Genomic DNA, 23,455 nt, shown 5'->3' on the forward strand with positions numbered 1-23,455 from the left:
TCACATGATGCCTCAGAAACCCAGTGGTTCTGATTTCCACTGCTTGAACCTTGAGAAGTCATGTACACTTGTGCAAAATGATCACAAAGTGAATCTGCCAAATCAGAATTCTCCACTCATGTACACCAGTGGTAGCGTTTTACATCCACTGTGCACAGGATTGAAGAACTTAAAGAAGGTGCAAAGGAGTAGAAAAATCAAGCCCAATGAGTCTACATTTACTGTGTCTAATTCTGCTGTCACTTATCCTGGGGTAACTGAAGAGTAAATCAGTTGAAGTACACTGAATTACACCAGTGTCAAAGTGGTGTGAGATCAGAGTCAGGCTCAGTGAATTGCCCTTCTGTAGGATGTCCCCCCCACCCCCAATAGAGGCAGAATCTGAAACACAGAGATTGCGTCTCATTTATGCTAAGGCCCTTTTACATTCCTCTGGCAAAGTAAAGAACCCTTACACTGTAACTCAGAGGTAATTTAGACCCTTATCCATAGTTCAAAATTATGATTAAAAAAATGAACCTGTAAAGAAAGGGGTATATTCATCAATACATCACATCAACCAATAATTTTAACAACAGAATAGCTGGCATATTGGAAATCTAAGTACTAGTTTAATCAGCAACAGGCTGGTCACACAGGTTTATCTTTCCAGATATCAACCTGGACAGGACAGAGGTTACATTAGTTCAATTATACATGGTTTAATGATCAACTGAATCCGTTTGCCTTTTCTGAACCGAACAGGCATATATATAGGCTAAATTCTTCAACCTAGAACCACCATACAGCAAAAACTATAACTAGGGAAAACATCTCTGTTCAAAACTACCTTAGGATATTGGAAAGAGACACCATGAAAATAGCCCTCGTCTTTCTTTTCATTGCCCCTTTTGCTATTTCAAGTAAAATTGACAAGGACTACTCTTCCATTGATTCTGCACCTCCTGAGCCAAACTCAAGATTTGCCATGTTAGATGATGTGCGGATTTTAGCTAATGGGCTTCTCCAGCTTGGGCACGGCCTTAAAGACTTTGTCCACAAGACCAAGGGGCAAATGAACGACATCTTTCAAAAACTGAACATTTTTGACAAGTCTTTTTATGAGCTCTCACTGCAAACCAATGAAATCAAGGTAGAAGAAGAAGAGCTCAGAAAAACAACTTCCAGATTGCAGGCCAACAATGAAGAGATAAGGAATATATCCCTCGAGCTGAACTCAAAGATTGAAGACCTATTACAAGACAAGATCCAGCTTCAAGAGAAAGTAGGGGGGCTGGAAGAGAAAGTAATTAAATTAGTCCACATCCAGCCTAAAGTTCAAGAACCGAAAGAAATGACTTCACTCAAAGTAAGTAGACTTGAGGAAACCCAGAGAGTAGAAAGCCAAAGTAAATCGGAATGCTATTTTAGGGAGTGTTACTCTGAAAGCCATGTTTCCTCCACACATTTCTAGAAGCAGTAATATGTATTTTGAGAAATAAGCTTTGTATATTAATCTGGAGACTAATAGTCTTGCAGAAATCAATTCAAGTGTCTTATTATGGGCCACAAAATGTCATCAGTTTTAAAGCATAAATCCCGAAAGAAATCAGTGAGGAAATATGCTTGAAAACAGATGGAATGATATGGCCCTACATATTTTGCTCTGCACTTAAAAAAAAAAAATCAATTTCAAAGTACACTAAACCATAATGGTAAACCCTTTGGAAATCAGATTAACAAAACTACAGCACAATACAGTTCATTGCAAAATGGTGGTCTATGTGAATTCTGATAAGTTTAATGTTTATAAGATTTAGTAACATTTATTTAAAAAATGAACGTTAAAGAGGGGCTATCTATCTATGGTACTTATATGGTCCCCATCACCACAGTACCTGAGCACCTCAAAATTTTCAATATATTTATCTTCACAACACCCTGGGAGGTAAGGCAGTGCCATTATCCCCAATTTACAGATGGGTACTGAGGCACAGAAAGGCTAGGTGACTTGCCCAAGGTCACACAGAAAACTCATGGCACAGCAGGGCCTAACCACTGGAGCATCCTTCCTCTCTACTGGCCTACTGGTATGTGTTATTTATATAGTTCAATTAAAAACACAAGACAGCTCCACAAAAATTCATTCTTTGAATCACCTACAGAGTGGGATTAAAGTGTTTGAAATAAAGGACCAAATGAAGGTCTCTGAAGCTGAGAGCAGTTTTGCTCAAGTAAGAGCTACATAAATTTGATCCAAAATTGATGTAGATACTCATTGCAGAGGAAAAGAGAGGATTCTGCCTCACAAGATAGGACAGGGAAGGCAAAATAAAGGAAAACAATAACCATTGTGCAGTGGTTTTGCCTTTAAAAACTGACACCGATAAAAAAAGATTGGTTGAAGGCTACTTTTTGCTAAGGCATTAATCTGATCTTTCTAACACAGAATGAAAGCTGTCTTTGATGAAGTTCCACTTTTTTCCCCTCCAGAATTTTGTACAGGAACAGGACAACCACATTAGGCAACTTCTCAAAGTTGTACAAGAACAGCATGCACAACTTGATAAACAGCACAATCAAATAAAGGAGCTGGAAGAGAAGGTAGAGGAACTAGCTATCTGAATACACTTCTCCTTTCCAGAATTCATTCTGATTGTCTGAGATACCTAAGGGGGGAAATAACCCCAGGGGCCAAAATGCAAATCTTGGGACACAATCTTTTTGTGGGTGTGCAACTGCTAAATGCGACAGAACTGTTGTGGTACTGTGGTATGTGTTTGGGGCTAGGGCACAAGAATGCGGAGTATAAAGTTCTGCACCATGGACCATAAAACCCAAGTGGGGCATGTTTGGGGATTGTAACTTTTCTCATTTTGTTTAATTCTCTAATTACCAATCTCACTGTTCTTCCAACTCTGTCCTTTCTCCTGCCTCCCAGTGTTACGTTATTTTCCCTTTTTCCTCCTCTCTGCTGCTATATTCATTTCAACACAGCACCATGCCTCTGCACTAAAATGTTTAACCTCTGTTACCACAGCTGTGGGTACAACTGACATGTTTTTGAAATTGACATGCTCCTATTTAATTTCACTCCTCAGAGCAGGCCCCAAAAGAAAAGAGTTTTTAATGCAGGGCCCAAGGGCTCCGTAAACTCTCTAGAGGTTGGGACTAGTTGCCTGAGTGGTGCTATTTAGGTGACAACTTAAGTCCATCCACCGATCAAGATACATGTCAAATGGACAGGTAAGCAAATTGGCAGTTTCATAGACCAAACATGAGTTTCAAAGAGGCATGTTAGCATTATAGATTCATAAATTCTAGGGCTGGAAGGGACCTCGAGAGGTCATCGAGTCCAGTCCCCTGCTTTCATGGCAGGACCAAATACTGTCTAGACCATCCCTGATAGACATTTATCTAACCTACTCTTAAATATCTCCAGAGATGGAGATTCCACAACCTCCCCAGGCAGTTTATTCCAGTGTTTAACCACCCTGACAGTTAGGAACTTTTTCCTAATATCCAACCTAAACCTCCCTTGCTGCAGTTTAAGCCCATTGCTTCTTGTTCTATCCTTAGAGGCTAAGATGAACAAGTTTTCTCCCTCCTTCTTATGACACCCTTTTAGATACCTGAAAACTGCTATCGTGTCCCCTCTCAGTCTTCTCTTTTCCAAACTAAACAAACCCAATTCTTTCAGCCTTCCTTCATAGGTCATGTTCTCTAGACCTTTAATCATTCTTGTTGCTCTTCTCCGGACCCTCTCCAATTTCTCCACATCTTTCTTGAAATGTGGTGCCCAGAACTGGACACAATACTTCAGTTGAGGCCTAACCAGCACAGAGTAGAGCAGAAGAATGACTTCTTGTGTCTTGCTCACAACACACCTGTTAATACATCCCAGAATCATGTTTGCTTTTTTTCAACAGCATCACACTATTGACTCATATTTAGCTTGTGGTCCACTATAACCCCTAGATCCCTTTCTGCTGTACTCCTTCCTAGACAGTCTCTTCCCATTCTGTATGTGTGAAACTGACTGTTCCTTCCTAAGTGGAGCACTTTTCATTTGTCTTTATTAAACTTCATCCTGTTTACCTCAGACCATTTCTCCAATTTGTCCAGATCATTTTGAATTATGACCCTATCCTCCAAAGCAGTTGCAATCCCTCTCAGTTTGGTATCATCTGCAAACTTAGTAAGTGTACTTTCTATGCCAATATCCAATGTTAATGAAGATATTGAACAGAGCCGGTCCCAAAACAGACCCCTGCGGAACCCCACTTGTTATCCCTTTCCAGCAGGATTGGGAACAATTAATAACTACTCTCCGAGTATGGTTATCCAGCCAGTTATGCACCCACCTTATAGTAGCCCCATCTAAGTTGTATTTGCCTAGTTTATTGATAAGAATATCATGAGAGACCGTATCAAATGCCTTACTAAAGTCTAGGTATACCACATCCACCACTTCTCCCTTGTCCACAAGACTCGTTATCCTATCAAAGAAAGCTATCAGATTGGTTTGACATGATTTGTTCTTTACAAATCCATGCTGGCTATTCCCTATCACCTTACCACCTTCCAAATGTTTGCAGATGACTTTCTTAATTACTTGCTCCATTATCTTCCCTGGCACAGAAGTTAAACTAACTGGTCTGTAGTTTCCTGGGTTGTTTTTATTTCCCTTTTTATAGATTAGTATATTCAAAATCTCCAAGAACATTTATAAAACACTTTTCATATTGTACTGTACACTGATTACTTTAAAAGATTAAATTGACAATAAAAATGGATACAGTACCTTGGATTGTTGAACTAAGTATATGACTTTTGATTATAATTCCAAGATGCTTGGGAGATCAATAATACATAAATATGCTTCTTTTCAGCTAAGCAATACAAGTTTCCAAGAAAACACAGAGAGTTCATTTTCTCTGAAGCAAACTGAACCAAAGATCATTCCCCTTCCTTCACATAATTCCACAGCTCCAGTTCAGGAATTCAATGGTAAGATCATCTAATGCTTTAGGTATGACTGTGTAACGCATTGTGTTGGCAGTAGTGCATATGCGTGCATGAATGTGCTCACTGTTAAATGGTCAGATACAGGAGGTTTTTACCTTTCTTTTTCTAGTTTCTCTATGAAGCCAGTTCTTATGAAAGGGGATGGGTTTTCAACTTTGGAGACTCGAGTCCTCTATTTAACTATATAAAAGGTGCAGCAGTGCACATTTCCCCACACTGCCCCACAAATTTGCCTCCACTTTCACAAAGTGGGACAACTTCTAGGGTTGAAATAGTCTGGTCTCGGTAGGCAATTCAGTCTCTGACCTTTCCCTGGGTTACATTTTGTATCACACATACAAGGCAGTACCTTTACTGTCAGTTTTGATGATGTAGGCATTTGTCCATTTGGAAATGGACTGAGACTGGGATTGACAGGACTTGGATTAGATTTTTAAAGCTGATCAGCATTTTTAGACTTCAGCAATAGTAACGTTTGGGAATTCAGTCTAATTCAAACAACCATGATTAGAACTTTGTGGAGAAAAGAAGTCATTATGTCCAACGGTCTGTTCTTAGACTATCCCTTTTGTAAGATTATCTAAATTGAAACCTTGCCTAATTGAGCAAACACCAGCTGCCCAACAACCAGTTGGCCACTTTTCCTCTGACGTAATTTTTAGCCCTCAGAATTTAATTTGCCCATTTCACAGAAGGAACTGTCATAAAAGAACACTCCTGCTGAACTAACTATTCCAGCTTCTGTTTTGTTCCAAGAGGCTTTAAAAAGGCAATTACCTTTGCAGTGTTGGATTGTGTCCTTCAAGCTTCTTAACTGCAAAAAGATATCTGTAATTCTTTAATTATTGCTATTCCAGGTGTTGCTACTGATTGCACTGCGCTTTATAACAGAGGTGAACGGACGAGTGGCATTTACTCTATTAAACCCAACGGATCTGAAGCTTTTAATGTCTATTGTGAAATGAAATCTGGTAAGACCAGCTACACTAGAAGCAGTGTAATTCTTCCTTTAACAGTTTACTGATAAACTGAAATGTGCTTACTGCCCTAAAATGTACACAAACTTACAGCAGACCACCCACAAGGTTGTCATCTATTATATAAGGCTGACTGCAGCCAGTGGCATTTCCGAATTCATCCCTATTTTTCAAAATACCACAGAGAATTGAAGAAATCACTTCCATTCTTTGTTCAGTCCATTCTTCAGTATAAGCAAGGAGGCAAATCCATTAGCCTCTGCGGGAAATAGCTTTTCATCCCTACAGCTGAATGACCACTAAAAAGCAATGATTACTAACACTGTATTACAAACAACTAGTAACTTTTCTAAATTAAACCAGTTCATTGCATAACACTCACCATGGCCAGCTAACAGTGGTTATGCTTTGAATAGTTTGACACGCATTCTTTATAAGTAAAAAAAGCAACAGGACTTTTTGTGGCTTTTTACAGATCCAGACTAACACGGCTACCCCTCTGATACTTGATTCTTTACAAGGTTATTCTGGGGTACAGAACTGCCATGAGTTTATCCATGCTAACACATTTCAATTAGTTTGTCACCAGTCAGTGACCATGTTGGATCTAAACAAGGATTGTGTCCAGGCACAACATGGTTGATACACACATAATAACTATGGCAACTACCGATGGTATATCTTTGCCAGCAGCCTACGCTGGTATCTGCTTGTTTTCCTGTAACAAAGTCATAATGCGGTTATTTCGTGGTACACACGCATGTGTATCACCAGTCTGACCAGTTGTCCTTCCTCCCATCGTATCATAGCACAGCACAGTGCCTCTCAGACTGGCAGTGCTGCTCTATGTAAGTGACCTCTTGGCTCCCTGATCTCTGGCACACACTGATGCAAACCTAGTGAGGCCGGGTGATATGTTTGGATGTGCAAACATGGTTGGCCTGTGGTTTCACTGTGAAAAGAAGCTGCTGAAGGGTCATAATTCAACCATGTTTGTTGTAACTGGGTCAGATGAGGGTGTCATGACCTGGTTACTTCAAAAAACAAAACAAAAAATCAGTCACGCTTTATACGAATGTGAGCATAATATCCTAAGCAGTCAAGAGCTACCACTTAAGAGAATTTTGTGGACTGTAAATGGTATTTATAAAATGCCCAGCAAAGCTACTAACATGGAACAAGTAAATCTCTTTTTATCTATGGCTCTGCTCTTGTCAAAGTCCAAACAAATGGTTAAAATGACCTACCAGGTTTATGTTTTCCTTCCCTTTGTCATTCACAGACAGCTCATGGACAGTCATTCAAAACAGAGTTGATGGATCACTAGATTTCAACCAAACCTGGGAGAGCTATGCAAATGGTTTTGGAGATCTCAAGGGTAAAGGCACTCTTTTTGCTCCTTCATTTTTTATAGGCTGTTAGCTGCTTTCAGATGCTGGAATCTTGGATGAATCTAGTGCATTCACACACCAGCAGGCAGAAACAAGCAAACCAGTCTGAGCAGCTCATATAGCTAATGTGAGACACTGTCTATTGCATACCAGGAAACATAAAGCCCTGAATTCAGCAAAGCACTTAAGCATGTGCTTACCTTAAACGTGCTCAGGAGCTTGGCTAAATCAAGACCAAAAAGACTCATTTCAGCTTTAAATGTTATTTTATTTATTTAGATTCTGCCCTTTTCAAACTCCCCACCCAAAGTTCTAGGTTTCCTTGATACACATTTCTGACCACGAGAAATACACAGTAAACAGCGGCAAAGTAAGCAGCACTTCTTCCTCCAACCATACCATGTTTACACTAAACACCACCACATCAATTGTTCAAGCTCAAGACACCATTAAGCTAGACAGTATTTTCCTCTCTACACATTCAGTCTCCCAATCGTTGGCAGCCAATCATCTTACCTGGCATGTGAATGGTGAGGAAACACCCATGTTTATATTAGTTAATCATCAACTCTAAGACCATTTTTAATGCCAAGCATTGGCTAACAGCCTGCCTATCCAGCAGATTTTTCTATGCATCTATTAAAAATTACTTGATTCTCCTTTTACAGAAAAAAGACTCACCGTGGCAGGACTCAGGTGGCAGATTCAAGCCACCAATTTCCCAATCTACCCACAGAGCAGTGGGTAGACAGCAGCATGATATCAACTATTGCTTTCTTTCACATCTGCAACAGTGAAGAGTTGCTCCACTCCTCCCTCTGGGGTTGGAGCAGTAAATAGGACTGAGGCAAGCATTTTCTCATGTAGGAGGATTTCTGCCTCTTATTTTAAGGAATGTGCCTTACTTGGTGAGGAATTCCAACATCCCATATCAACATAGGGTGCATTTTGTTCCACAGATCAGAAAAAATCATGCAAAGGATCATACAAGTATACAGAGATACCAATGTATGACTGTGGCCTGTGAAGGATTTTCTAACATGAACGTAAAAGGGTGGAGTGTTGCTTCTTAAAGTATTGTTCTGTATTTTTTCAAAAGAGCTTGTCCTTTGTTTCTTGAAACGTAGGTGGGCACCTTGCTTGTGTAGCATTCACATTTGGTAGTATTGTTTTTGCACAGGGATCAGCAATAGACATAATAAGAAGCTGGTTCATATTCTGCTAAACGATATGTTCAACTATCAAAAAGTCCATGAAGGAGAAAAACTACTTAAATTAAATCCATTTTTTTTTAATATAAGGGCATCAAAATCCCAATTTAGGCCCACCACCACCACCCCCACAACCACAAGTGAAATCCATTTCCATTACAATTAAGTTTTATATATGTCACTTGCTTCACTTATCATACTGTTTCAGTTACGCATTTTTTTTAAATGTCTGGAGTCCCCTTTGCAGTCCTTCACAAGCGCTGTGAAAATTAGGAGAGGTTCCATTTCATTTATATATCTAGTTTTTATTGATCACGAGTGTGTAATTAAAAAGATGTAAACAAAAAGAATGTTTCAGGAGACTCTCTGAAAAGATCAAGAGTTCCCAAGACTCATACTATTGATTTAATTAAGCAATGAATAAACCTTTTTAAATAATTGTGCTCTGTCTTAACTCCATACTAATGATATTCATGCAACCTGTCCTTGCAGGGGAATTTTGGTTGGGACTAGCGAAGTTATATTCCATTGCTAACCAAGCTGACTACATTTTACGTATTGAGCTGAAAGACTGGAAAGATAATAAACGTTACGTCGAGTACACATTCACCCTGGGAAGCCCAGAAACAGACTACACACTTCATCTTTCAGAGATCTCAGGAAATATTCCCAACGCACTGCCTGAACAAACAAAACTGAGGTTCTTTATGATGGATCATGACAATGCTACAAAGAGAGATTTCAACTGTCCAGAAAGATATTCAGGTACCAGTATTCGAAGCACATTTAAATTTCAGTTCCTTTGTTACATTAGATATAACTTCATGAATTACTGGGAATCTACCTATAATGGCTCAGCTGTCATGGATGTTAGAGATTGAAAAGACTAGTTCATAAAATCTCTCCCCTGCAAATCATAGAATAAAATAAAATAATAATTATCAGCACTTATATAGTGCTTTTTCTCCACAGATTTCAGAGTCCTAAGACACCACCTGAGCATTATTATCCCATTTCACAGGTGGGGAAAACTGAAGCACAGAGATGCTAAGTGACTTGCTCAAGGTCATAGAGTGAATTAGTAGCAGAGATAGAAATGGAACTCAGGGGTGAGTTCCTTGTTCATTTAAGTCAATAGGAATTTTGCCACAGATTTCAATGGAGCCAGGAGTTCACCTCCCACGTACTGGGTCCTAGTCCAGCGCCCAGCTACTGGACTACATTGGCTTTCTACATGTAATCCCTTCTTGCACAAAACAGAAGATAGACTGCATATTAACTCCACTCTATCATACGCAGCAGACTATAGTTAAGCCTGCAGCCGAGTTTCCATTTAAAGCCTGATTTTGGTCCGCTTTAAAATGTACAAAATAAGTCACATTCACCTCAAAACTGATACATATATCTAGGACAAAGGTAGAATTTTCCTATACATTTAAAAACCAAAAAACCAAAAGAGAGTCTCCCATTGACCTCAATGGGAGTTGGATCAGGCCTAGAGAAGCCTTATTTTGAAAATGAAATCCAAATCAGTGACTAGCCTTCTGACGTCAAACAGGAAAAGTAAAATTTGGACTAAATGACACCAAAATATTGTTTTTAGGTGGCTGGTGGCACAGAGCGTGTGAGGAAACCAATCTGAATGGAAAATATATCAAACCAAGATCAGAAGGAAAACTGGAAAGGAGACGAGGAATATACTGGAAGCCTCAGAAAGGAAGACTCTATTTGATCAAGTCAACCAAACTGATGATACATCCTACGGATTTAGAAAGTTTTGAGTGAAACCTCATTCTGATGTGTTTAATTGAACACATATTCACTGAACATTAAACATAACATGAACTAATAATCAGGGCTGAATGCCCAAATACAAGGCATTACATATATTCCATACTATTCAATGATACAACATGGAGGAGTCTGCTATGGTCTTATGGTATATTTTGAGAATATTATTATTTTTTCCAATATAAATATATTTCAAGTTCAAAACTACGTACGCATCCCCACCTTTGAACACTAGTGCCTAGAAACTGGATGTGTTTTTGATATTTTGGCAGACTGTATTGCATGTGGACAAGAATTTTCAGGCCAATGCATTCGTTTCTGGATTATGTAGAGGAGAATATTCAAAATGTTTCAATAAAAATAACAGACTGACAGAATTCTACAGAAAACATTTAAGTATTAGTTTTGAAGAAAAAAAGATTTTACTTTATAAAGTAACTTACTTTCATGCTAGACTCAAGTACTATAGTCTTGGAAGGTGTCTATGCATGAATGAATTGGCAAATAATTCTGCATTTTATGGTACTATGTATTTAAATGTGAACATCCAGCTGTGCATCTTGAGCCAGATCTTCATTGTTGTGCTCATGCAACTATGAAAGCAGCACATCTGGAAATCCAGAATGTGAAACTAACCTTTTATATTATACTTTGTAGAATAATTATTAGGGCCTGATCCAAAGACTGCCATTAGTTTTTCGCATGGATTTCAATGGACTTTGAATCAGGCCCTTAAATTACCTTTCGGTATACCTTATTTATGGAATCAACTGGACAAAATGTTGTGTTTGAAACAGACCGATTGCCTTTAATATAAATAGAAACCAATCCTGCAACCTGTACCTATGCAAGAAATCCCACCGAAGTCAATGGTGCAACTCAACTAATCACATTGGTAAGGACTATAAGATCCTGCAGGACCTTCAGTCCCAATCCTGCAAACACAGATTTGCATAAATTTACTCAAAGGAGGAACCCGCAAAGATGGGACTATTCACATATTTACGGTTAAGCGTGTAAGTGTTTGCATGGTAGGAGCCGTAGAATGTGATTATTTTGAGTCATATTGACTTTTCTATCTTACCTAACAACTGTACTGTATGAATTTTGTAGCATTTTAATATCTGTAGCCATTAAACCCCCCCCCCCACCTTTTAAAACTATATTTTGTCAAAATAAAAACAAGGTTGAATATAATTAGCAAATTTCAGAGAAACAATGAACTAACTAATTTAATTAGAGGTCTGATGCTGTTGAAATGCACTCATTACAATCAAAGTAAGATGCTCAATCAAGAGAAACTGCACATTTGTACCGATGTACTGGAAATGTTTAGTTGTTTGTATGACACTTTAAAAATCAATAAAGAAGATTTCCAAAAAGAAACTAATATGTACCATGAATAAAAGAATTCTTAAAGGGTTAGTTTTCTGTGAGTTGGTTGTACCCATACAGAGGTTTGTCTAGTTCACAGAGGCCAAGGAGACCCACACCAGCTTAGAGGAAAGGTAGTCTGGGGATGAGGACAAGAACTGTCTTGGTGCTGCTTATCCTCTGTGCAAATCTCAAGTCCCCGTCTGCCAGCATCCTTGGAAGACAAGAAACAGCAGGGCTGTCTCACCAGTTTTTCCCACCAGTTTGTGCTGTTCCATCCTACCCCCAGGACTGGATCCTCACTCCCCTGTCCTGCCCCTTGTAACAATGCCTGAGTGATAAATCTACTGTACTGCTATTTAGACTGTACTTCGAAGCTCTCCAATTTCAGTGGTCTGGTGTTGGGTTTTTTCACTGCTAATAGACTAATCCACAGACACAAAACAATTCACTGTCCAGTCAAGAAAAGTCATTACTTCCTGGTTAAGCCCCAGTCACTAGACCCATAGAAGACTGCCAAACATCTGGAAAAAAAAACAATGAGAGATGTCCTGCCCCTGAGGAGCAGGAAGTTGGGTCTGTAGAAAGATATATAAGCCATGGGAATTGTGGGATAGCACTGGCGGCCTATTCAAACATGACCTCACCAACACATGCTTTAGCTTCATCCTCATTGCAAAGTGGATGGTCTGAGACACAAATTTCAGTAAGACATAGGTACAGGGGTACCTATACTCCTGGACACGCTAGCAAGCATGTATTCTGAGGATCTAAATACATGTGTCAAGGGCTTTATGTATGGATGGTAAGATGGGGTTGGGCTAAAACACGTGTCAGACCTGCAGTTTAGATACACTTTCAATGGACTTCAGCACTAGCTACTTCTAGCGAAAGAGCCCAAGAGTTCAACTCCTTGGTAAAAATCCTCTAGCAGGAGAGAGGGTCTTGACTGACAGGTAGAGTCCGATGTTTTAGAACCCCAACATCTGACCCTTAGTGTTCTATGATGAAGAATGTGAGATGGGTTTTCATCTCCCTACTTTCACTGCCTCCGTCTCCTTTCCCCTCTATCACAGCTGCAAAACGAGCCCTTCCCCACCTCATCAGCTTCCTCCCCCATCCCCAGTCTCTGAAAGTAAGACTCATGAGTAAGCAGCCCATCACCCACTCCTAATGGCCAGGCTTTGAGCTAACAGCTGGGTCCTGGAGCCAGGCCAGTTATGCCCGGCCCACAGCTGCCCAATGACTGCAGCCTTCCAGCATGAGGCAAGGGATGGAAAAGATTACGAAGGGGAGACAGGGCAGATCAGGATGGTCAGCTAGGAGAAGAATGAAGTAATTTGGAAGGGCAGAGAAGGACTGGCTCCCCCAGAAGAACCCAGCCTCTCTTCCCCATAAAAACAGCATGTCCCTACCCAACAGGGGTATAGGGAGGATAAATCCATTAAAGATTGCGAGATGCTCAGATACTATGGTAATGGGGGACCATATAAGTACAATAAATGAAGTAGCTAAAGAATATACTTTCAGAAACAGTTTAAATGGGTAGCTGGTAATAAAAATGTTTGTTATATACATACTACAAGGAACAAAAAAACGTTTTAGTCTTGTAATGTGAAATGCTGATGTTCCACATGATCTGTAGGACATTAGTATAATTTCAATGCAGGTAATTGATTTTTAATGAGCTTAATCGTTTGACTATCCATAGGATTTATACCTGAATATGTATCGAAGTGCTATGAACAGGTCAACAAAATATTTACTGTGACTATATTTAAGCAGTTATTAGAGATCTATGAAATGTTTATACTAAAATGTAATGCAGAGATGTGAACTGGTGAAATGACTCAGCAGAAAAGGACAGTCTCAGTCAGTAATGTATTCTCTTCAAGGGTTAATGTTTATAAGAAAAAAGCAAAATAAGTTAAGATGGTCTGAAAGTAAAGACAGCAAATCTGTCCTCCAGCTTGGAGGGGAGCTATGGTTGGTCAAAAACAGTAATAATAAAAATTATTGCAGAAAATTATTTAAATTTATCTTTTTCCAATTTTTTGGTGGATTTTCTTTTATTTTTATTTTTCACAGGAGATAAATGTTCTTTCTCCTTTTTTCACCCCCACCAAAAAGGGGGTAGAGGAGGAGTATGAGAGAAAAACGATAGGGAAACCAAAATACTGAAAACTGAACACACAACATTTTGTGTTTTGTTCTGGTGCAGTATTTTGAATGATAAACCGGCAATGCACTATGTAGTTCTGTTGACACATCAAAGGGCTGGGTTGAACCTAAAGCTGGTGGAAATTTTTTCTTCTAAACTTTTTTTCAATTAAAAATAGCTTTTCAAATTATAGGAATTTTTTCTACTAAAATTTTCATACAGTCAAAGACATTTTGCAGCGAAAAAATGTTTACAAGAAAAATTTTTGATCATCTCTAGGTCCAACCCAATCCTATGGCCCCTGAGCATGTGACCCTATCTTCCCAAAAGACATTCTCTCCCTTCTGCCTTCCAACATAAGAACGGCCGTACTGGGTCAGACCAAAGGTCCATCTAGCCCAGTATCCTGTCTACCGACAGTGGCCAATGCCAGGTGCCCCAGAGGGAGTGAACCTAACAGGTAATGATCAAGTGATCTCTCTCCTGCCATCCATCTCCACCCTCTGACAAAGAGAGGGCTAGGGTCACCATTACTTACCCATCCTGGCTAATAGCCATTAATGTTACTCTTACAGCACCTCCTCATGACACATGAGCAAAAGGAGGGAAAAGATGTGCTGAAATTAACCCCTTGTTCACGGATACCATAGCCCCGATTTACTGACACAGTTGTAAAACTCATCTGGATTTGAGTTTCATTATGTAACTGAAAGACAGCTCAGGTTTATGGTTTCATGTTGGGACTGTGCTGAAGTAATTATGATTTTAACGCAAAACCACATGAAACATGTGAGGTTGCAACTGAAATTTCCTTTGAGGTTTTGGGTTTGTTTGTAACCAAAACTCAAGCAAACCTCATACAGACTAAAAATGAAGAAAGCTCGCTCAGACTGTAAGAAAGTCCACAAATTGCTGAGTTTTATGCAGCTAGGTCTACTAAGTTCTGCAAAGAACTGTTCTACAGCTGTTTATTTTTTGCCATAAGAATCTGACTCTTTATGATGTCTTTGGCACAGGGAATCTGATGCTGTGGCAAGTTTTGCAGCAAATCACATGATAAGCGTGGAAGGTCTGGACCTGCTGATCTTATGGGGATTAAAATGTATTTCAAAATCTTACCTATAAGTAGTATTTGGAATATACACATCCCTAGCAGGAAACTCCAGTATCTCTCTTGTAGGTCTAACTCTGCTATCTGGGTAAAGTTTGACTTGCAGCAATTCTGGAGTTAGACAGTAATGAGGATTCTCTGGGGCTGGAGATATGTCTATCTTCAGCTGAGCTATAGAAAAAAAAATATTTTTATTACAATAATTGAAAGAAAAATACAAATTCAGTGTGCATATTAATGCTGTTTTCTAGAGTGGAGAAGGGTAATATACTTGCCTTTCACGTCTGAAAAATATCCTGAGAGAAAGATCTATTAGCCTGTGAAATAATTTACTAAGGGAAACATCTAGACACCCATCACTTGGCACTTGAAATACTAGACTGCGTAATAAATATACAATCAGGAACTATCCTGAACTGCCAATGATATGGTTTACAATAGTAGGATTTTCCCATCTAGAAGATACACATAGATCCTACGATGCCTCAGTCCTGAAGCAAATGCATTTGTAAACACTGAAATAAAGGGTTGAGGGGCACAGATGGGCAACAGAGAATGAGTAAGGGGATAGGAGTGGATGAATCAGGTGGGAGTTATGAGGGACAGACAAGCAACCTTATAATATACAATCCAAAAAGGTTTCTTTCCCTCAAGATAGTTAAATACCTGTAATGGGTCTCAACCTCCGTAAAACAGAAGATGGTCTTCTCATATCTGCAAGGAACTTGTACAAATCTTCATCACTCAAGCGATCCCCTTCCTATTGTTAAAGAGAAAAAAATGTTTAATACAGTGCCTACATAAGAATGCAATTAGAAAAAAAAATCACCTCTCGCCTTCCTGCACCTCACTCTAAAACATACTTTCTTGGAAGAAGATGGTGAGAACATTAACAGGTTATGTTAATATCATGGGCCCTTCATTATGGGAACTGGATGAAATTTACTGTAAACTTTTAAAAATAAAGATAGCCTTTTTCAGAAATCTTCTCTCCCCCCGCCCCCAAAAATTTTTTCCCCTATTTTCATCAAAACAGAAAATTGAAATTTCAAATTATGAATTTTCAAAGGATTTCCCCCCCCCTTCTTCCCTCTGCCCCTTTTTTCCAATGAACACAATAGAATTAATGATGTCTAGGGTTTTGGGGCGGGTTGAGAGAGAGCAGGGAGAGGAGTTCCACTTTGTCCTTTTCCTTTTTTTCATTTTGCCACTTTGTAACTCATCAAAACTTCCTCAGCTTTGGCTTGGGAGAAGTTAGAGTGGCAGAGTTACAATTTCACCGTTCCTTTTGCCACTCAGTAATGCTTCAAAAATTGAGGACATTTTCCAGAGCAGCAAAAAACATCCTAATACCACCCTGAACATTATTTTATTGCACTTGGTGGCCAAAAACAAAAAAAGGACAGGGGAAGAGGTTCGGAAGGATCAAAATTTAGAAAATGATTAAAAAAAAGTTTTCTAAAAAAACTTCAAACAAATTTTAAAAGTATTCTGTTTCAAATCCTCTGAAATGGAAAAACCTTCTAAATTTTTTCAAAAAACTGATTTTTCCATTTTTCAACTACCTGTATTCATTACTAATTTGGTGAAAAGACATGAACTGCAGCAAGAGAGCAGGTATGCTACTGAGAAGAGCTGCCAGAACATTTTGGAAATTCACAATTTCAATAATCTCATCAACATTTCAAATTTTGACCAGAAAAAGGGATTACATTTTTGTGAACATTTTGGCAAAAGTTACCTCCTCTTTTTTCAACAAGCTCTACCACTGAGTGTTTCACCAACGCCCCAATGGTACCACCTATGGAAGCCCAAATCCTATAGGGCTGGATTCTCCTTTCATTTACACTGGTTTTCTGCCACTGTAAGTGCACTGACTTCAGTGGAGTTTCTTGATTTACCCCAGCATATGAAAGTACAGAATCAGGCCCTCTGATTTCAATGAGAGTAATCTAGGCCCCATGTTTCAGGAAAACTAGAGTGTAAATAGTTTTTCTATAGATAAAGTTACTCTTTTCACATCTTAATAGTTTCCTAGTGGTGAATGATCTGGTCCTGAAAATACCATTTTTATTTCATAAATAGACATTATGCACTATTACATGACGTCACAGGATAGAAAGTAGATTCTCAAATAACAATTCTTTTTTCTAACAAGGCACTGCGTTAAAGAAAATTGGGAAATGAAAGCATATAGTTTTAGGTCAAGAGTAGTTACCTCCGCCGCTAGTCCATATGGGAATTAAGAGAGGGGCAAATAATAATTACCTCATACATTACTTAATTGAAAACAAAATAGCTTCCATTAAAAAAATAGTCCAGCCTCCCATACCATCCTCTTATCTTTAAATACCAAATGTTTTGAAACTGTTAAAATGATACACTAACTAGGCAAAAAATAGAAATAGAATCGTGGGATGAAATGCAACATTATCGGCATTATCAATTATTCACAATGAACTTCTCAAAAAGAATCCAGAGATCACGACAAACTGTTTGCAAAAATGTGTCTGTAGACTAAACTTCCAGTAAAATAAATGAAATCAGATGCTGCTCAAACACAATTTGTTTGAATGGGAAAGCAAGGCTAAATTCAATCAGTGGATTATGAATTATCCACTCAGCTCTACTCTGACCTCACCGGGAGGATGAACCAAATCATACTGTGTCATGGGAAACACCACAATGACCATGGCTCATACAGTACCTGTTTAAAGAAGTTTGTCACCGTAAGAGTAGCTGGTCTAAAGCTAGTAAGGTTGCAAGTTTCATCTCCACTGGTTGTCCTTTCTAATGAACGCCTTCCAACAATACTGGAATTCCGTCTCTCTGACCAAGATCCTTTGCGTTCTAAAACAAAATGAAGAAAAACAAAGAGAACTACATTTGTTTCAAGCAGATTTTTTACACAAGAAGATAACTGCTGCATTCAAAAATTATGCAATAAGCATGATAGAAGAGGTGGTTATGCTAAGACAATCACACTCCTGAGGCATCAGGAAGCTATGAAGCACAGCTGAATACCTCTGCTCCTTTCATAGCAACCTCACCCCAGTGCCTTATTGCTATTATAAAAGTCTTTATTGTGTGGAGATTTATGTATTTCTCTTGTGCTGAAAGATGATGAAGTTGGCAGTTTTGGGGATGCTGAAGAGCAGTTTCAGATGAGCTGTGTGGTTCACAAAGATTAATCCACTCCTTTGGAAAATGTTCATCAGCCTACAACGCTCTTCAGTCTTAGCAGCCTGGATATAAATAGCATATAACAGATGGTTTGCTTGTAAAATTCTTGAAAGATAAACCTATTTGTTACCAGAGCCTTGTCCTTTTTATTTCAACCCTTTTCCAGGACTGTTACAAAGGCGGGGGGGAGGGGAGGTGGGGGAAACAAGCTGATAAAAGGAAAGAGCAGTGGATATAGGGCCTGATCTAAAGCCCACTGAAGTCAATAGAAAGACTCTTATTGACTTCAATTGGATTTAGCTCAGGCAAATATTCCCTTATGAAAATGCAGGATATATTGTACCTCCTGTGCCAATTTCAACTTCTGTGGAATCTCTCTCCAAACTTCCAGCACTGCTGACTATGTTCATTAAATGAATGGCTGTCCAGGCAAAAGGCATTCGATATTTGCCTAGTCTTTGGCAAAACTGTTCTGCTTGGCTTTTCAACTTTTCCAGTTTCTCCTTATTCTGCAAACAAAACATTAATTCCAACTGATTAAAAAAAAAAGGAAGGGGAAGCCAGCCTCTGTTTATCAAAAACGTTTCTGAGTGCTTTGTCCATGCAAAATAATAACAATTATTTTTACACCGATCTCTAGTATAATAAATAAATAACGATAATAATAATACTTTGCACTTCTGTAGCACTGTCTATCCGAGTATTCCCAAGTGCTTTACAAACAGTAAGGAATTTAGCCTCAGAACACTCCCATCCTGTAGAGCAGTGATGGTCTAAAGGAGCAGTTGATTTAATGTTCCTAAGCTTCCAGAAACTGCCAGTTCAAATCACTTAGCCCTCTGCCCTCACAAGGCAGCTAAATTATACTCCAGGAAGTCCACTAGGGATTTCATTATTGCTACTGATTTTATGAGGTGATACTATGGTGAAAGGAGCAGCATAAAACCCTAAAATAATAATAATACCATCTATCTTTTATATAGCACTTTTCATCAGTGCTTTACACAGGAGGTCACTGTCTTTATCCCCATTTTACACATGGGGAAACTGAGGCAGAAAGCGATTAAAGGGGCTTGCCCACGGTCATATAAAGTCTGTGGTAGAGCCCAAAATAGAATTCAGGCTTCCTGTCTCCCAGTCCTGTGCCTTTAACATGCAGGTCCCAATTCATCAAGGCATGACTTTAACCACATGCGTAGTCCTTCGACTTCCATGGAAATCCTCACATGATTCAAATTAGACATGTGCTTAGGTACCTTGCTGCAACGAGGCCTTCCAAACACCTCTTGCCCAAAATTCCCAAAGCACCTGTCTAACTGATTCCAAAATACAATATACATGCGGGGACACTTCACTCATCACAGAAATGCACCCATCACCATGGTATCTGAATGCTTAGGGAGCATCATTGCATAAGAGTCCAGAAGAGAAAGTGAATATCAACTTTGCCATCTGGAACTATGAAGGAATTTTAGGCAGGCAGAACTGAAGTAGAATTTAGTTAGCAACCACAGGTTTGCAGTCTTAGCTCTTGGAAAATGTATGGTGACAGATTTGAGGATCACATGCAGGCAGAACATCCATTTATGGTGCATCCAGGCTTCACCATTTCCTTTTGCTTTTCACTTCATCTGCAACGCTCATTCAGGAAATCAGAAGTAAATTAAATGATAAGCAAGAGAAGATGCCATGCACCACCTCCTTCTATATTCCATTAGATCAGGAGGGGTCTTTCTTAAAATAGCTGTGAAATCATTTTTTAAAATTAAATTGTACAAAAACTGACTGAGCTTGGGTAAAGTTTTACAGCTCTAAACTGTAGCTCTTCTAAAGATAAAATGGAGATTTCCCATTCTATAGCCATTGCTGATCTTGGAGTAACCTACAAAGGAAAAGATCAAAGAAATGCCACAGCACAAGTTGTCTCTTAGATGCTACTAGTATTCCTGTCTGTTCCTGAAAGCCAACAAAATCAATGCACTCCCTTCTAGCCTCTGATCTACAGTAATTTACCATATCCAGGCTTGCACAACCACCACTTTAACAGCTCAGAGTTCATTACAAATTATGGTATTCTTCTGAGCTACGAAAACTGCAGTTCCAAGTCTTCTGCAGTGCAGCTAGGGTTTCCACAGTAAAGAATCTGGTTGTACAGGGGGGAAGCAAGGGAGGAAAGGTAGGAATTCACTAGAAGTGTGGCCCAAGAGGCCAAGCCTTTTGCTGCGCTTCATTACACATAACTAAAAAAATATTAGAGACAAAAATATACATTGTCTCTTTTTGTTCATTTGGCTACTTTGTACACACAACAGGAGCACTGGGATTACAGTTTGTTTCATGATAGTCAGTTTCCCCCCAATGTGTGGGTGGATCTTCCATACAACATCAGAAGAGAGGAAAACATTTTAAGAAAACAGGAAAACATGGTTCCACAATTCAAACGCTAGCAGGGGAACTCACCAGCAGCTGTGATACTGGGATTATTTTATAATTCCCTTTTAGAATTTGACAAGATTCCTAGTTAAAGGTATTGTTTTAATAACAGGAATAGCAGGAACCGGGACAAACCCACAGTAAAGGGAAATAAGGTCAATACATTTAATTAAAGTATGAATGATTAAACTTCAACATCTTCGGAAGTATCAGTGCCAACATTGCCTCTAAACTTCCAAAAATGCTTACCTTTGCCGCATCAGCTTCTTTAAAAATCATATAGGGCTCTGCGCATTCGCCAATATCCCCCTGCTGTAATACTTTTTCCAGCTGTGAAGAAACAAGGGGTGTTAGTGAGGACAGGGCCATGTATTTATCAGAGAATGGTAAATTAATTGAACATTCTATGTAGCTTAGACATGTTCAGAAGAATAGATATTCAAAAGAGCTGAAGCTTGTTTCCCTTTTGCACCTGCAAATTTAACTGTAGGTGTAAATCAAAGAACATGCTCCTTGGCCAGATAGTCGGAAGTGTGAGTAAACCAATTTTCACCCACAATTCAACTGCAAGTGCAAAAATGAAGGTGCAAATTACAGCCTTCTGAAAGTTTAGCCAATTGCCAAGGGCTTTTAAAGAGTTAAGTGTCAGATTCTTACTTCATGATTCTTCTGAATTTGGTTCTTCTCAATGTTATTTTATCTATATCGCAGTAGCACCTAAAGTTCTCAACCAGACTGGTGTCCCATTGTGCAAGGCCCAGTACAAAGGTATAGAAAATTACTGTCCCTGCCCAAAGAGCCTGAAATATAGGAGATGAGACAAAACCGGTGGATCACACAAATGAGCAGTGAAGACAGGTGGGGACATAACAATTGGTTTAAAAAGCATCCCTGCCTTCACAAGCTAAGCATTGCATACTTGCCATTACTTAGACTGTAAGCTCTATGGGGGCATCTTTTTGTTCTGTGTTTGTACAGCGCCTAGCACAATGAGGCCTGGCCCATGACCAGGGCTTCTAGGTGGTACCATAATACAAATAATAAAGAAGAATATTTACCATCATCCTTTGCATGCCCAGATTAGCTAGGATGGTTAGTTAGAAATGTTCAGATGCATAGCTAGTGATTTCATAATACAGGGGTAGGCAACCTGTGGCACGCGTGCCGAAGGCGGCACGCGAGCTGATTTTCAGTGGCACTCACACTACCCGGGTCCTGGCCACCGGTCCGGGGGGCTCTGCATTTTAATTTAATTTTAAATGAAGCTTCTTAAACATTTTAAAAACCTTATTTACTTTACCTACAACAATAATTTAGTTATATATTATAGACTTATAGAAAGAGACCTTCTAAAAACGTTAAAATGTATTACTGGCACATGAAACCTTAAATTAGAGTGAATAAATGAAGACTCGGCACATCACTTCTGAAAGGTTGCCGACCCCTGTCATAATACATAACAAAGCTAACACCTATGTGAAAATTCAACTGACAAGGCAAGCTATTTTTCTAGCTTATTTACTATTATCACATTATAAAAATCAAAATACCACTGTTAAATAAATGGCTACCAGCTGTGCTTACCTCACTGGGTTTACAAGCCCTTGTGTGCAATCACAAGCTCTTCTGGCTAGATCCTGATCTCAGTTACATGGTGTATATCTCTGCCTCTCATCTTGTAAAAATCAGCTACTGTACAAATGCAGACCCTGATTTTACAAGATATGCAATGACATGTGTGGCAAATCTGGGATCAGAATATGACCTAAGCTACCAAACTCCTTGATCTTTCTTGGGACAATTTTGACTGAACCACCATATTAACTTACTTCCAAAAGCTTAATCTATCTGTGCATACATTCAGAATCAATTTTTAAAACATAGCTTGCTATAGGGTGATGTAACCAATGGCTGCAAATAGAAAGGGCGTGTCACATTCCCTTTTCTCCACTGGGGAAGAATTCATGCTGGGACTGAGGTAGAGAATTTATTCAATTCCCAATTTCAGCCAGCTAGGGGATGAATGTCCCTCCCATTGGGGTGTTCTTCTAGCCAAATGAGAGGAGGAATAATGTTCTTTATCTTCACACCCCTTATTCCTGAAGTTACCAACACTACATTTTATGGGTCTAATTTTCCATCTGGCCGTATCCCAGCCTCCCTCCAGGGGCCCACAATTTTGCGGGTGCCAATAAAAAGTAGGTGCAATGTACATAATTTAGATGTTTATCTACTTGATCATGCTCACAGATCTGGTACTTAGATATCTTACATGACATATATTGTTCTTTCAATTACTGGCCAGGTTTGAAGATAGAGCCCTATACAGATGCTCCCCGAGTTACGTAAACCCGACGGACGCAAATCTGAGCTTACGGAAAAAGTTCCGTAAACTAGAAATAGGAGGGTTTTTTTTGTTTTGTTTTGGGGTTTTTTGTGTAATGGTCGGAGATACATTTCCCTGAGGAACAGCAGTGAGGGAAAGGTTTCAAAACATTTGCTATTTAAAGATAAGAGGATTAGAGACAAGTACTTTGATCTAGCTTTCCCTGGGCACTAGTGATATTGTGTATCAACCACCATGGTTGTTTCAATTTGTTTGCCGTTTTAGTTTTTTGCATCTTATATTTGCTTTTGTAAAGTCTGCTATGGACAGCATATTAGGATGTATTCATTAACATATACGCTGTTTCACTGTATAAGTAACTATGAATGAAATGCATTAGCATCTCAAATATACACTCAATACCAAATCACAATACTTTTTAGAATACTGAAGCCTCTGTTCATGATATCTTTGAAGTCTATTTAAGGAA

The 23,455-nt window shown here is 39.0% G+C and overlaps 2 protein-coding genes across 7 annotated transcripts in view; one reads left to right on the top strand and one right to left on the bottom strand.

Annotated features, from left to right (window-relative positions):
• Positions 1-23,455, bottom strand: part of DOCK7 (dedicator of cytokinesis 7) — a 151,299-nt gene that overhangs the window by 73,700 nt on the left and 54,144 nt on the right. For all 6 annotated transcript variants that reach the window (XM_065409526.1, XM_065409527.1, XM_065409528.1 and 3 more), the window contains exons 10-14: positions 20,889-20,969; positions 18,550-18,715; positions 17,731-17,873; positions 15,690-15,783; positions 15,032-15,194 (exon numbers count right to left, since the gene is read on the bottom strand). In XM_065409526.1, the coding sequence (XP_065265598.1) occupies positions 15,032-15,194; positions 15,690-15,783; positions 17,731-17,873; positions 18,550-18,715; positions 20,889-20,969 (647 nt within the window). The remainder of the gene's footprint in view (positions 1-15,031; positions 15,195-15,689; positions 15,784-17,730; positions 17,874-18,549; positions 18,716-20,888; positions 20,970-23,455) is intronic.
• Positions 854-10,371, top strand: ANGPTL3 (angiopoietin like 3). Its single transcript, XM_065410141.1, has 7 exons — positions 854-1,348; positions 2,473-2,583; positions 4,872-4,989; positions 5,865-5,978; positions 7,267-7,362; positions 9,079-9,351; positions 10,190-10,371. The coding sequence occupies exons 1-7, from the start codon at positions 854-856 to the stop codon at positions 10,369-10,371; spliced, it is 1,389 nt and encodes a 462-aa protein (XP_065266213.1).

This window comes from Emys orbicularis, chromosome 8 (assembly GCF_028017835.1).
Source record: "Emys orbicularis isolate rEmyOrb1 chromosome 8, rEmyOrb1.hap1, whole genome shotgun sequence".
Taxonomy (NCBI): Eukaryota; Metazoa; Chordata; order Testudines; family Emydidae; genus Emys; species Emys orbicularis.